At 38.6% G+C, this 13,129-nt stretch overlaps 1 protein-coding gene across 1 annotated transcript; it reads left to right on the top strand.

The window, feature by feature from the left end:
- Positions 1 to 1,276: 1,276 nt before the first annotated feature.
- Positions 1,277 to 7,064, top strand: LOC311289529 (plexin-C1-like). The gene is made up of 5 exons (XM_084407603.1): positions 1,277 to 1,453; positions 5,853 to 5,946; positions 6,115 to 6,153; positions 6,599 to 6,732; positions 6,829 to 7,064. Exons 1-5 carry the CDS (start codon positions 1,290 to 1,292, stop codon positions 7,010 to 7,012), a joined length of 615 nt encoding a protein of 204 aa, XP_084263729.1. The 5' UTR covers positions 1,277 to 1,289; the 3' UTR covers positions 7,013 to 7,064.
- Positions 7,065 to 13,129: the final 6,065 nt, after the last annotated feature.

Raw genomic sequence — 13,129 nt, 5'->3', positions numbered from 1 at the left:
ACTTAAAATTGAGTTTTTGCTTAAAACAAGCAAAACATGATGATCTGCCAATGGGGTAAGAAAAATTATGTAATTCAATGTAGAACCGCCACTGAGGCTAAGATATTATACTCAGAGTGTTTTAATTATATTTTACTTGGAAATATTAGAAGTGATTTTAACTGTTCTGATTATTGATGAATTATCAAATGAATTATTTGACTGTCTGCTGTTCAGAAATAAAAATTGGCCTTAATCATCTGACTGGATCTCCTTCCTGCATCAGAATATAATTTATTGCCACTTAGATCTAAGTGGTATGAGTGATTAATAATCAGTCGCCTAACCTGGCAAAACAATATTTATTAAATTTTATTGAAATGAGGATTTTAACTGTGACAAGAAGACAGGATGTAACTAGCCTACATTTCTGACAAAATATTGCCATATATATTTATATATGTCTGACTACCATATAAATATTTTTATATATAAGTAACAGTTGTAATCAATCAGTAAGCACACATGTAGTTTTTTTCAGTGGCTCTCTAGCCTACTGTTGAATTACGCCTGTAGATGGAGACAAGTGACTATCTGTTTGTAAATTATGACGCGCTAACGTCTACAGCAATATCAGCTACGCATTAACAAATTATATTTGTAGTGTCTATGTATAAGTAAATTATGATACTAGTTCACTAAAGATTATAATAAAATGTGTTAAAAATTCAGTTCAAGGAAATGGAACAAGTAGTGACAATAGATAGAATATAGATGTTTCACCAAAATTCATCACATATCACAATTTGATCTAAGTGGTAATACATTATATTCTGTTCTGTTCTATTTTATTCTATTCACTGTACAGTTAAGCTGTGTTTACACCACAAGGGTGCAGCAGTAACCAAAGGATTGCAGAACTTTGAAAATTAAAATATTAAATGTAAAGTTTCCTGTCAGATGAGACTCGATCTTTCTGAGGAGAAGAGGAAGGACATCACTAATGCCACTCATCAAAATAGAGTCAACATTCTAGTGCCTTTTGACGACAACGACACCCTGATAACCCGTGGGACCTTTAGAAATGGATACTGCGAAGTTCTTGATATAAATGACATTACAAAGAGTATTTACTATGAAAGTGGTATCTCGGTAGGACCGAGACAGAATGAGAAATCTGTTGCGTTCATAGCAGGTCCAAGTACCGGTAGGTAGCCTACCTTTTGGTTGGGAAAAATGACGAACACAAAAGCACTCAAGATTCCCAGTATCCTGTTGTTAAATTGTGAAACACTTTAACGTCTCAGTATATGGGTATTTTCAACTACATAGAAGAAGGAATACACCCCTCCATCCAGAGCACCGCTATAGATGTGGAGTTTGTTGACGGATTCCAGAGAGTTTCTCCCTCAGAGTCCTACTTATTTCTCAACGCAAAGACTGACTCGGAGAGTCATATTAACCATTTAATAAGGTAAATATGGAAATATTAACCTTTAAACTCACACGTACAAACAGTAGCTCGCACATTACGTGCAGATTTCACGCACACAGAATCATATAACGCTGTCTTGCATTTTATCTACAAAAATCGATTAGAAACTTAGTTATAGCACAGATGTATTTTTATTTTTAAAGTAATTTAAAACCAAAGCTTCACCATTGGTAAAAATCAGATTCAGAACGAACAAAATCGGCAGGTAATGTGACCCATAGAAAAAAAAAAAATTCATACAAGCAGTGTGTTTCCACGGCAAAGTTAGTAGGCTAGTCCTTAGTGATTTTCAAACACAATTGGATAAATTCAAGGCACGAAATTCTATGAAAGCTCTTTGTCTTTCATCATAAGTGAGTCTCTTTTGAACTTCACTAAATAAATGAACCAGCAACAGATAAAGGAACAAACGATCATCTAAATCAGATTGTACTTTGCTGTTTGATCAAACAAGGACTACAGTATCAAATCGATACGTCAGAGGTGAATATACGCAGGTTATAAACCGTTTAGGCTTCCCATGTATTCATTCAAAATAAATAAAATAAAAATAATTTAGCAATCGATCTCTCAGCCCCACGCAGTTTCCGGTGAGCTTTGGATTCCAGTCACCCAGGATAAACCATGGATCTAGCCACATCCATTGAATTCTGGGCATTTACTTGGATACAGTTAATTTCCAGGCCGCACTGCACGAGGAGAAATCAAAGAATATTTCTGGTCTCACCTGCCTTCCCAGACATTTTAAACTGTCCTAAACGCGAACTGCTATCTTTGCTCGGCCACTTAAACTTAAGATGCGCATAATCCTGCAAGGCTGCCCTCTAAACTCTAAACCTACAAGCTCACCATATCCACCTTTTATCCACCGTTCCCGCAGGATCCCACTCGCTTTTCACATTACCACAGCAGTGTCATCTCCTCTGCTCCCACAGGAGCTCCGTCTCTGGCATTCCTCTGGTTAACTTTCTTCACTGTCACAGCAGTCCATTCTGCTCCCACTGGAGTCCAGTTTCTCTGGCTAACCTTGCCTTCACTGCCGCAGCAGTGATGTCCCCTCACGCTCCTGCAGGATCTCAGTTTCTCTAGCTAATGTTCTCCACTGCCGCAGCAGTGATGTGACCATCGGCTCCCGCAGGAGCTCAGTTTTTGTCTAACCTTCCTTAAACAATGGAACGGCCTGTCCTTTTTTTTATAATAATCTGATTTCGCTCCCTGTGGATATCCAACTGTTCACCGACGCAGCTCCCTCTATCGGTTTCGGGGGATTCTACCAAGGCCGTTGGTTCACGTTTACATGGCCCGCCCAGCTGTTAGACTCACCGCAGTCACTAACATCCTTAGCGCTGTTCGAGTTGTATCCTTTAGTGGTAGCAGCTTTCCTGTGGGGTAAAGAATGGTCCTCTAACAGCATCATAGTGCACTGCAACAACAAAGCAACCGTGCATTGCATCAACAAAGGCCGCTCAAATTTCCCCTGCACTAATGCCTCTCCTAAGACGCCTCATTTGGATTGCAGCCTGCGATCAGTTCATCATAACTGCAAAACATGTTCCCGGGTCCAAAAATCAAATAGCTGACTTTCTCCGTTTTGCTTTCCGGAAATTCAGGTTACTGGCACCAGACGCGGACCCATTCCCAACCTCAGTACCTCACTATTCAGAACCACTTCTTGACGCCTCTCTTAATTCCATTCTTCAAGCCGTTTCACCCAGCACCCTGCAATCCTACTTAACCGCATGGAAGCATTTTAAGTCTTTCCACTTCACATACAACCTGCCTTTTCCCAATTTTTCTCTGCTCGCCATCACTTCATTCATATCCTATCTCAACAGCATCGAGAACTGCAATGCTCTTCTGGCTGGACTTACATCATGCAACTAAACCTCTACAAATGATTCAGAATGCTGCAGTTCGTCTGTTCGTCTGTCGGCCCCAAAAGGGCCGACGTCACTCCTCTGTTCATCTCTCTGCACTGGCTACTTCTCGCTGCTCGCATCAAGTTCAAGGCATTGACGCTTGCTTACAGATCTATCACAGGCTCAGCTCCCTCCTACTTTCACTCACTCCTACGAGCCTACATCCCTACAAGAAGCCTACGATCGGTCAACGAGCGACGTCTCGTGGTTCCATCACAGAGAGCCACAAAATCATTTTCCAGAACATTCTCATTCACAGTTCCATGCTGGTGGAATGCTCTCCCCACCCTCATCCGGAATGCAGAATCCCTGGCAACATTCAGAAGACAACTGAAAACCCATCTCTTCCGTGAGCACTTAACCTCATAACCAACCTACTCGCCCAGATGCCAGACAACCAATAACGTTAGACATACTTACTATATGCATCTCCACCCTCCGCCGAGGCTACCACTCCACCAACACTGCCCGCACACTGGACGCAATGTTCATAGTGGCTTTTTTCGGTTTCCTCAGATGCTCAGAACTCACCATCACTTCCAGCTTTAACCCAAAAGTCCACCCCACAATCATAGATCTATCAGTGCTAGACAACGAAACCATCTCTTACTTCATAAAGCAAAGTAAGACGGATCAAACCAAGAAAGGCCATTTCATATACCTTTTCAATCTCTCATCACCAATCCGACCATACCAAACTCTCTCAGCCTACTTGCTTTTCAGAAATTCACAGACTAAATCCCCTTCCGACCCACTTTTCGCAGACGACTCCAACCGCCCCGTCAGACGTTTCTGGTTTCAAAAACACCTTAAGTCTGTTTTGCTCCATTCAGGCATCCCAGCAGACCACTTTTCCAGCCATTCATTTCGCATAGGCGCAGCAACCACAGCTGCCCAAAAAGGCCTCTCTCAGCAGCAGATCCAAGCACTTGGCCGCTGGTCATCGGAGGCCTTCGAGAGTTACGTACATCCGCTCAAATCGCTTCCATCTCAAAGAAGCCCAACGAACCCTCATCAGCTAACGAACCCTCATCAGCTAATTCTTTTGCCAACTCCTCATACACCCAACCCTACAGGCCACCACTCCTGCAGGAGCCACGTTCCCCAGCCTACCTCGCTTTTCTGCCACAGCAACGCTATTTCCGTTCCAGCCGGAGCTCAGATCTCCGTCCCACTCACCTTTCAGATCACAGTTTGAAAGCAAGTTATTTCCAACACCACAGCAGCACCTCTTCACCTCACCTCTTCCTCCAACAGGAGCCCTTTCTCCACCCAACTGGCTCTCCAGTCAGTTAAAAGCAAGTCAACCAAGTTCTTCTACTACAGCTAATCTACTCCACTCCCGCAGAAGTTCCATCACTCTGTCCAAACTCGTTCCACTTCCGCAGCAGTGTCATCTACTCCGCTCCCACAGGAGCTCCGTTACTCCATCCAAACTTGTCCACTGCAGCAGCAGTGTCATCTACTCCGCTCCCGCTGGAGTTCAGTTCTATGTCCAAAATAGTTTGGGATATTTAAAAGCAAATTTAAAAGCAAGTTTGGTCCACTGCCGTAGCAGTGTCATCTCCTCCACTCCCGCAGGAGCTCCGTTCCCCGCATCAGTGTTTACTCTTCCATTCCCACAAGTACTCTATTATCCATCCTTTGCCATCAGATAGTTGAAAAGCAAGCCAAAGCAAGTTTGATCCAATGCCGCAGCAGGTTCATCTCTAGAGCTAGTTCTCCATCAAACTTGTTGCCACTGCAGTGGTTATACCATTCTTCTCTGCTTCCGCAGAAGTACATCACATATGACCATCCCCAGCCTACCACCTTAGAGGCACACCCATCTGACGTCATGACAATCAACTCCTGTCCGATGTCACAAGAAGCCTTCCAGCGACTTACCCCTTTCCACTTCTGATACCTTAAGCTTTGCACTCTGCAAGTTTTTGGGGGGGTCATCAACATCATCATGGCGGCTGTCCTGCATTTCTTTGCAGCTTTTGGGGGGAGTACTCTGGGTTCGGACTGAATACCGAGCCTGGAGCCCTCTCCTCGGACAGCATGCCAAATACGCATTTATTCTATCTGACTTATTTGTAAGTGTGAACTCGTGAAATGATGTTTTATAAACAAAGTTCGGGAGGAGCACGTTCAAATAATCAATCAATCAATCAACTCGTCATCAAACAATTACCATGTCTACCCTATCAGCATGAGAGGAAGCATATATATATATATTCACTCTGTCAACTCACCTAACATTCCTTGACAGTTTTCAGCATCCTTCCACCACCCCGACACCTCACTCTTGGCTTGTTCTTTCACAGCCAGGAATACGGAGAGAGAACTCTGGGTTCGGGCCGAATACCGAGCCCAGAGCCCTCTCCTCGGGCAGCACGCCAAATACGCATTTATTCTATCTGACTTATTTGTAAGTGTGAACTCGTGAATACATCATATGTGCATGAATGCAGGTGTGTGCAGTGTGTCTCATCTGGGTGTCAGTGGTCCTCTTCCTCTCAGCGTTGTGATTGGACACATGGACCTGGACGGCAGTTACTCATACAGGTGAGACATACTGTATTCTACAATCCAGTGCTTCATTATACGTATTGGGAAATACATAACCAAGATTTTATTGATTAATTGTTAATAGCTTAAATATCATTGTGTCGACTGAAGAAAACTCAGGAAGTAAATGAACCGCTCAGTTCTCTCTCTTTTTCTACTTTTTAGGATGCATGTAAAGATCTACTCTCTGAGATTATCTACAGAGTAAGTGTCATACTATTATGAACCCAACTTCACAGAATAGGGATGTTGTTTTTTCAGTTTATTCCTATTTCAAATAGATGTGACTTTACAAGAGACTGAGGATTTTGTTTCATTTTTGTGGAACTATTTGCTTTTAAAATTCTTTTAAAACAAAAGTTGCTTTCTTCTAAATAATATAAGCAATAAATGATTTATCACAATCATTATGCTTTTAAATAAATAAAATATTATTGCTCCATATTTACAATTATATTTAATTACTGCACATTATTATTATTATTATTATTATTATCATTTATAAAATGTATGTAATAAAATGTGCATTTATTTCTGTTGTTTATTAAATAATGCTTTGGGTCATATATTAAGTGGATATGGATTTTTATTTTTTATTTTCTTCCTGTATGGCCTTTCTTTACTGAGTGCAACATTTTGTGTCCTGCAGGAGCCAGAGATTCTCTCTCTGGAGCCCAACAAGGTTTCTTTCCATGGCAGAAACAATGTTTTACTAAGAGGAAGGAACTTGGAATCTGTCAATAAAATCTATATTCAAGGGGATCTAGAGTTTATTCCTAAAGAGTGAGATTATGCGTGTTTGTGTTTAGTCGTATTTATGAATGTGTGTAGATTGATATAAATGATATTGTATATCTGTGCATGAATGTTTCCCCTCAGATCTCCAGTGTTTGATCGCTCCAGCGACACTTTAAGGTTCCACATTCCTCCCAGTGGAACTAAAGGAACAGTGAAAGTGTGTGTTGTTACTCCTGACGACCGTTGTCATGGTAACAGTATCATCACTTACAGTTCCCAGCCCAGCTGCACAGGAATACAGCCCACAGTCTCCTGGTATAGGTAAGAGCTTTTAGACCACTGGTAGAACGGCTTCCATATCCCATCAGTGCCTTGAGATGAAAACTGCTCATTTTGAATGTCATGCTCTTGGTAATCTAATGGCATTTTAATCCTGAAATATGCAAGAATGCTATTTATATCGAAAATGAAGGTTTGAAAAGTAATAATCTGCTGAGATACTGTGGGAAAACACATATAGGTATGTGAGATTAAAAGAAATGAAATCAGAAGTTAGAGTCATTAAGCAATTTCCTGTATGTTTCATAATTCTGAGAGCTGCAGTTTACTGACTCACATGTGACCTTAGACTAGTATTGTTTAAATTTTTAGAAGTTCAGAAAGAGCAACCTGCTTGCTGACAGCAAGACCGTTATTAATATTCTGTATTACTGGCTGAAATGGTTAAAGGGTTGGTATAATGCCCTTTTCACAAGATGTAAAATACGTCTTTGATGTCCACAGAGTGTGTGTGTGAAGTTTTAGCTCAAAATACCCCACAGATATTTTTATATAGCATGTTAAAATTTTCACTTTTTGAGGGTTAGTTGTAGTTTGCTTTTATTTTCGGCAAATAATTTTGTCAGCGAAATACCTTAACCAAGTTTAGTGTTTTTGTTCTTACCTCATATTTAAAATATTTAAAACATACAAAATATTTTCTCCATATTTTGAGTCTAATAGTTTATTTCAACTTGTAGGGTCATTAAAAACTAATATCTTCTCTGGACATTACTTTATAAATATAGGTGAATTAGAAGGGTGAACTAATTTATACCCTCTCAGACTTCCCATCGAACTGTTTAAAAAAAAAAAAAAATACACATAACAAAAATATGAAGAAGTGGCTTTCCTAGAAGATAATGTGCTATTGATCCTTCCACAAGCGAAGAGCTCAGGAATATGGCTCGTCTTGTTGCTATAGTCCATACCTTTATTTTTATCACTGTCTGATGGATTGTGTCTCAAAGCATGTGCTGTAATTGTATGAGTGTGTTTCACTGTGTTTTTGTGATTTTAATAATTATGGTTTTCTGCCAGAATAATTATGGTAAATTTAGTTATTTGAAGCAGTTCTTCTTCACAAAGGTCATTTGAAGTGACTCTATTAGCAGAATAATATAAACTATGTCTAACATCATATACGGCATTGTTAGATTTAGAGCAAACATTGAGTTTGGAGTTTTTCTTGGTTTCACCCCCTCATTTTGTGTTCTTTTTTTCAGCTCTTAGTAGGAATCTTTCCATTTTGTGAAATTTTTGAAGATAGGCACTGATTTATTTTGGCACACATTTCTGTATGTATTGCTCAATATTTAGAAATATAGTATAATTATATTGCAATTAATAGCTGAGATAAGCCCTATAACTGTAGTAATAATCTGAAATGGACTTGAAGACAAGCATTGTAAAATGTTTATTTGTAATTAAACTGTGTTTTGCAGTATACTTATTACATCTATAAAATATAAGATTAATAAGAGAACAATGCAATTGTGTAGGTACAATGAAATGATACAATGACAAAAAACAAAACAAAAAAAAAACACTCAAAGCCTTCTACTACAAAATAATACAGTACTAAATAGCTGACTTGTTCTTGCTGTAGGAACTTCGAATGACTGTTTTTAAGGTGTATTATAATAAGTGAGTGTAAAGCGCCACCTGCTGTCTGGAGAACAGCTCCACAGTATGGATCTGACAAGATCAGAAGGGTGAGAAATGAGATAAGAATTACTTTGGTGATCTCTGACTTATAGGTATAAACAGGACTTTACTGCATCATTTTAATTATAAAGACTGTGTGTTTGTGTGTATCTGAATTGCAGTGGCCATTGAATAGAACAAACAGATTGGATAGTGTACACTCGAAAAATTGATAACAAAGTGCAAAAGATAAGAATAAAGAATAAGCATATTAAAGAAAATACTATAGAAAAAAACACCAAATGCTCTGGACGTTTTCCCGTCATGAGATCATCAGAACCTCCAACTCTGATCTGAAATTACAATGTAATTATTAAATTATAAAAACTATAATAGTAATTATTAAACTATAATATCTATCATAAAATATCTCATGAAGTTTACTAAGAATTATATTAAACTTAACAGTCAAACTATGAGATTCAAAAACAGACGTACAGTTATTGAGTCCACTGATGTGACGGCTCCTGATTCTCCTTTAATCTTACAGATGATGGCATTGTACTCAATCTTCTCCAAAACACACTGATACTGCTGATCTCCCTGTAGACCCGTCACTTCCACCTCACTCATACTCAAGGTCAATGCATCTGCCTTTTTCTGAGAAAGAGATGTAGAAGAGTGTGGAGGTTGTGAGATTCACATGCTGATGTGCAAAAACACTGACTGCTCACAATAATATATTTCTGAGAGTTTTTAACACCAGGGCCTGAAAAAATAGGCATGCGTGCCAAAACATGCAGACTGTACATTGATCTTAAACTCACTGTAATACTAAACTCACCTTAATGTTGACCAGTAGGTCGTTGGCCAACTGTAAGGTGCTGAATCCAGTGAATTCTGGATCAGGCTTGTAGGACAAATGCTCACAGTCCACAGTGGAGTTTCCAACTTTCAACCGATATGAACCACTGTTATATCTATTTGGTGAGTGAAACCACATGTCCTGAGAAAGAGAGACATTTAATTAAAATATGACTAAATGAAGCTACATATAAGCTGGGAATACTATAAATATAATTTTACAATTATACCAGCAGTAAATTAGTGAAACAACCTGACAAAGTTCTCATGCACTATATATGTGTGACTGTGAAATACTGTTTGACTGTTGATCTCCATATATCAGATAAAGTGTTGTAAGCTGCTTGACTGGATGTTTTTTTAGGGTAATAACTCCCTTTTAGCCCAATGAAAGCATAATAAGCACTTCTTACCCCTGCGCTTCGGTTGTAATGTGGTTCAATCACTTTCTCAGGATCTTGGAAAATAACTGATTCCACAAATTCCATATTGCTCCCTTCAACATGAATCTTCCTTCCACCACTGAATGAAGAGATATTTAAAACAATTTAATCACAAAGCAGACTTCAGAATCAGGGAAGGTGAAACTGGTATAAAATAATACTACATACAAAAAATACATTATACAGAATATATATACATACACATATATATATATATATATATATATATATATATATATATATATATATATATATATATATATATATATATATGTATGTATGACACCCACACTGACATAAACACCTGTATATGGAAGCTGTTCTGCCAGTGGTCTGAAAGCTCTTACCTCCTCCAGGAGACTGTGGGCTGTATTCCTGTGCAGCTGGGCTGGGAACTGTAAGTGATGATACTGTTACCATGACAACGGTCGTCAGGAGTAACAACACACACTTTCACTGTTCCTTTAGTTCCACTGGGAGGAATGTGGAACCTTAAAGTGTCGCTGGAGCGATCAAACACTGGAGATCTGAGGGGAAACATTCATGCACAGATATACAATATAATTTATCTTAATCTACACACATTCATAAATACGACTAAACACAAACACACAGAATCTCACTCTTTAGGAATACACTCCAGTTCCCCTTGAATATGGATTTTAATGACAGATTCCAGGTTCCTTCCTCTTAGTAAAACATTGTTTCTGCCATGGAAAGAAACCTTGTTGGGCTTTATAGAGAGAATCTCTGGCTCCTGCAGGACACAAATGGTGGGCTCATTGAAAACATCATACAGACAAAGACATGGAAATAAATCCATAGTAAAGCACAGTATATAAGTAATTGAACATTTTGTTTTGAGATGCAACAAAGTATTTTAAAGAACATTTTACATGGCCTATGGTGCTTATAAAAAATAAAAATAAATCCTTAGCACATGACACTTACTTTGTAGTCCATGTCAGAGAATAGATCTTTACATGCATCCTAAAAAGTAGAAAAAGAGAGAGAACTGTGCGGTTCATTTACTTCCTGACTTCGCTTCAGTCAACACAATGATTTTTCTGCTATCAACAATAAATTAAGTGCAAACAGCCTGCCTTCATGGCAAAGGCCATTTATACCAACTCTGGCCACCATTTTCTGGTTGAGCCAGACAAAATGACCAAAAACTATTGTGCTGATAACAGAAGTAGTGGCGCCTTTTCCGATTGCATGTCAGGTCGGAGAGGCATTCATTTTAAATAAAAATCAAGAAAATATTAAAAAAGTGTTATTGTATACTTTTTTATAGTAAACTACAATACACTGAGGTGCAAATAGTATCTACCACTATTTGCACTATAAGTATAATTAGTCAAGTCAAGTATATTTGTATAGCGCTTTTCACAATACAGATTGTATCAAAGCAGCTTCACAGTATTAAATTAAAATAATACAACAAGGTTTGTTTCTAGTGGAATTTATTGATTGATAAAATCAAATTAAATATCCCCAAAATATCCCCAACTGAGCAAGCCAAAGGCAACAGTGGCAAGGAACCGAAAAACTCCATCAAGTGACCTAATGGTGTCCTAAAACTCCATCAGGTGACCCAATGGAGAAAAAAAAAAACTTTGGGAGAACCCAGGCTCAGTCGGGGGCCAGTTCTCCTCTGGCGTTTATTAACTAGAGGCCGGATTGTAATTTGAACTGTAAGATTAAAAATATTATATGAATGCCTGGCTGAAGAGATGCGACTTTAATCTAGTTTTAAACTGGGAGAGCGAGTCTGAGCAATAACGAACAATATCAGGAAGACTATTCCAGAGTTTTGGAGCTAAATGTGAAAATGCTCTCCCTCCTTTGGTGGTTCTGGATATCCTAGGTATGACCAAAAGCCTTGAATTTAGTGATCTTAAAGAGCGCGATGGATTATAGGGCGATAGAAGATCCGTTAAATAGACCGGAGCTAAGCCGTTAAGGGCTTTATAAGTCAGTAGCAATACCTTGTAATTAATACGGAACTTTATAGGTAACCAATGCAGTGATGATAAAATCGGTGTTATGATCATATTTTCTTGATCTAGTAAGAACTCTAGCGGCGGCATTTTGGACTAACTGTAGCTTGTTTATTGAGGATGCAGGACAACCAGCTAATAAAGCATTACAGTAATCTAGTCTCGAGGTCATGAATGCATGAACTAACTTTTCTGCATCAGAAACTGATAGCATATTACGTAGCTTAGCAATGTTTCTAAGGTGGAAAAAGGCAGTTTTTGTAACATATGAAATATGATTTTCGAAAGACAGGTTGCAATCGAGTATAACACCCAGGTCTTTTACTGTAGAGGATAAAGTAACAGGACATCCTACGATGTTAGAGTTGTATTGTGAGAGGTTTTGTGGGCGGTTTTTTGAACCGATAAGTAGTACCTCTGTTTTGTCTGGATTTAATAAAAGAAAATTACGCGTCATCCAATCTTTTATATCTTTAACACACTTTGTCAATTTGGATAATTGAGCGTTTTTATCTGGCCGTGATGAAATATATATTTGAGTGTCATCAGCATAACAATGGAAACTAATTCCATGTTTCCTTATAATATTTCCAAGTGGCATCATATATACTGAGAATAACAGAGGGCCTAACACAGATCCCTGCGGCACTCCATAGTTTACTGGAGTTATGATCGATTTTTCTCCATTTAAATAGACAAAATGGTAGCGGTCAGATAAGTATGATCTGAACCAGCTTAATGCTTGTCCTTGAACACCAGTATAATTTTGTAGTCGATCTAAGAGTATTGTGTGATCTATAGTAATTAGCATCTAACTACTATTTTCACTTAGTGCAAATAGCTGCTGCCATAAATTAATCATCTTGACTTTTTCTGAAGATAATTGTTATTTCTCAATAAACAAATATACTGCATTGAATAGTTTGGTTAAACATGGTCTCACCTGTATGAGTAACTGCGGTCCAGGTCCATGTTTCCAATCACAACGCTGAGAGGAAGAGGACCACTGACACCCAGATGAGACACACTGCACACACCTGCATTTATTTAATGTCAAATGTGACTGAAATGTGTTACACACTTTATGGCATTTTGAAGAATGAAAGAATCTCTTGTAGGCGGTGCAGTTCTCACTGTGTATATGAAGGATTTGGTGAATTATTTGTG

The sequence above is a fragment of the Rutilus rutilus genome, assembly GCF_951802725.1.
Source record: "Rutilus rutilus genome assembly, chromosome: 4".
NCBI classification, from domain to species: Eukaryota; Metazoa; Chordata; class Actinopteri; order Cypriniformes; family Leuciscidae; genus Rutilus; species Rutilus rutilus.
The sequence above is the reverse complement of the archived record's forward strand: the minus strand, read 5'-3'. Positions and strand labels throughout refer to the sequence as shown.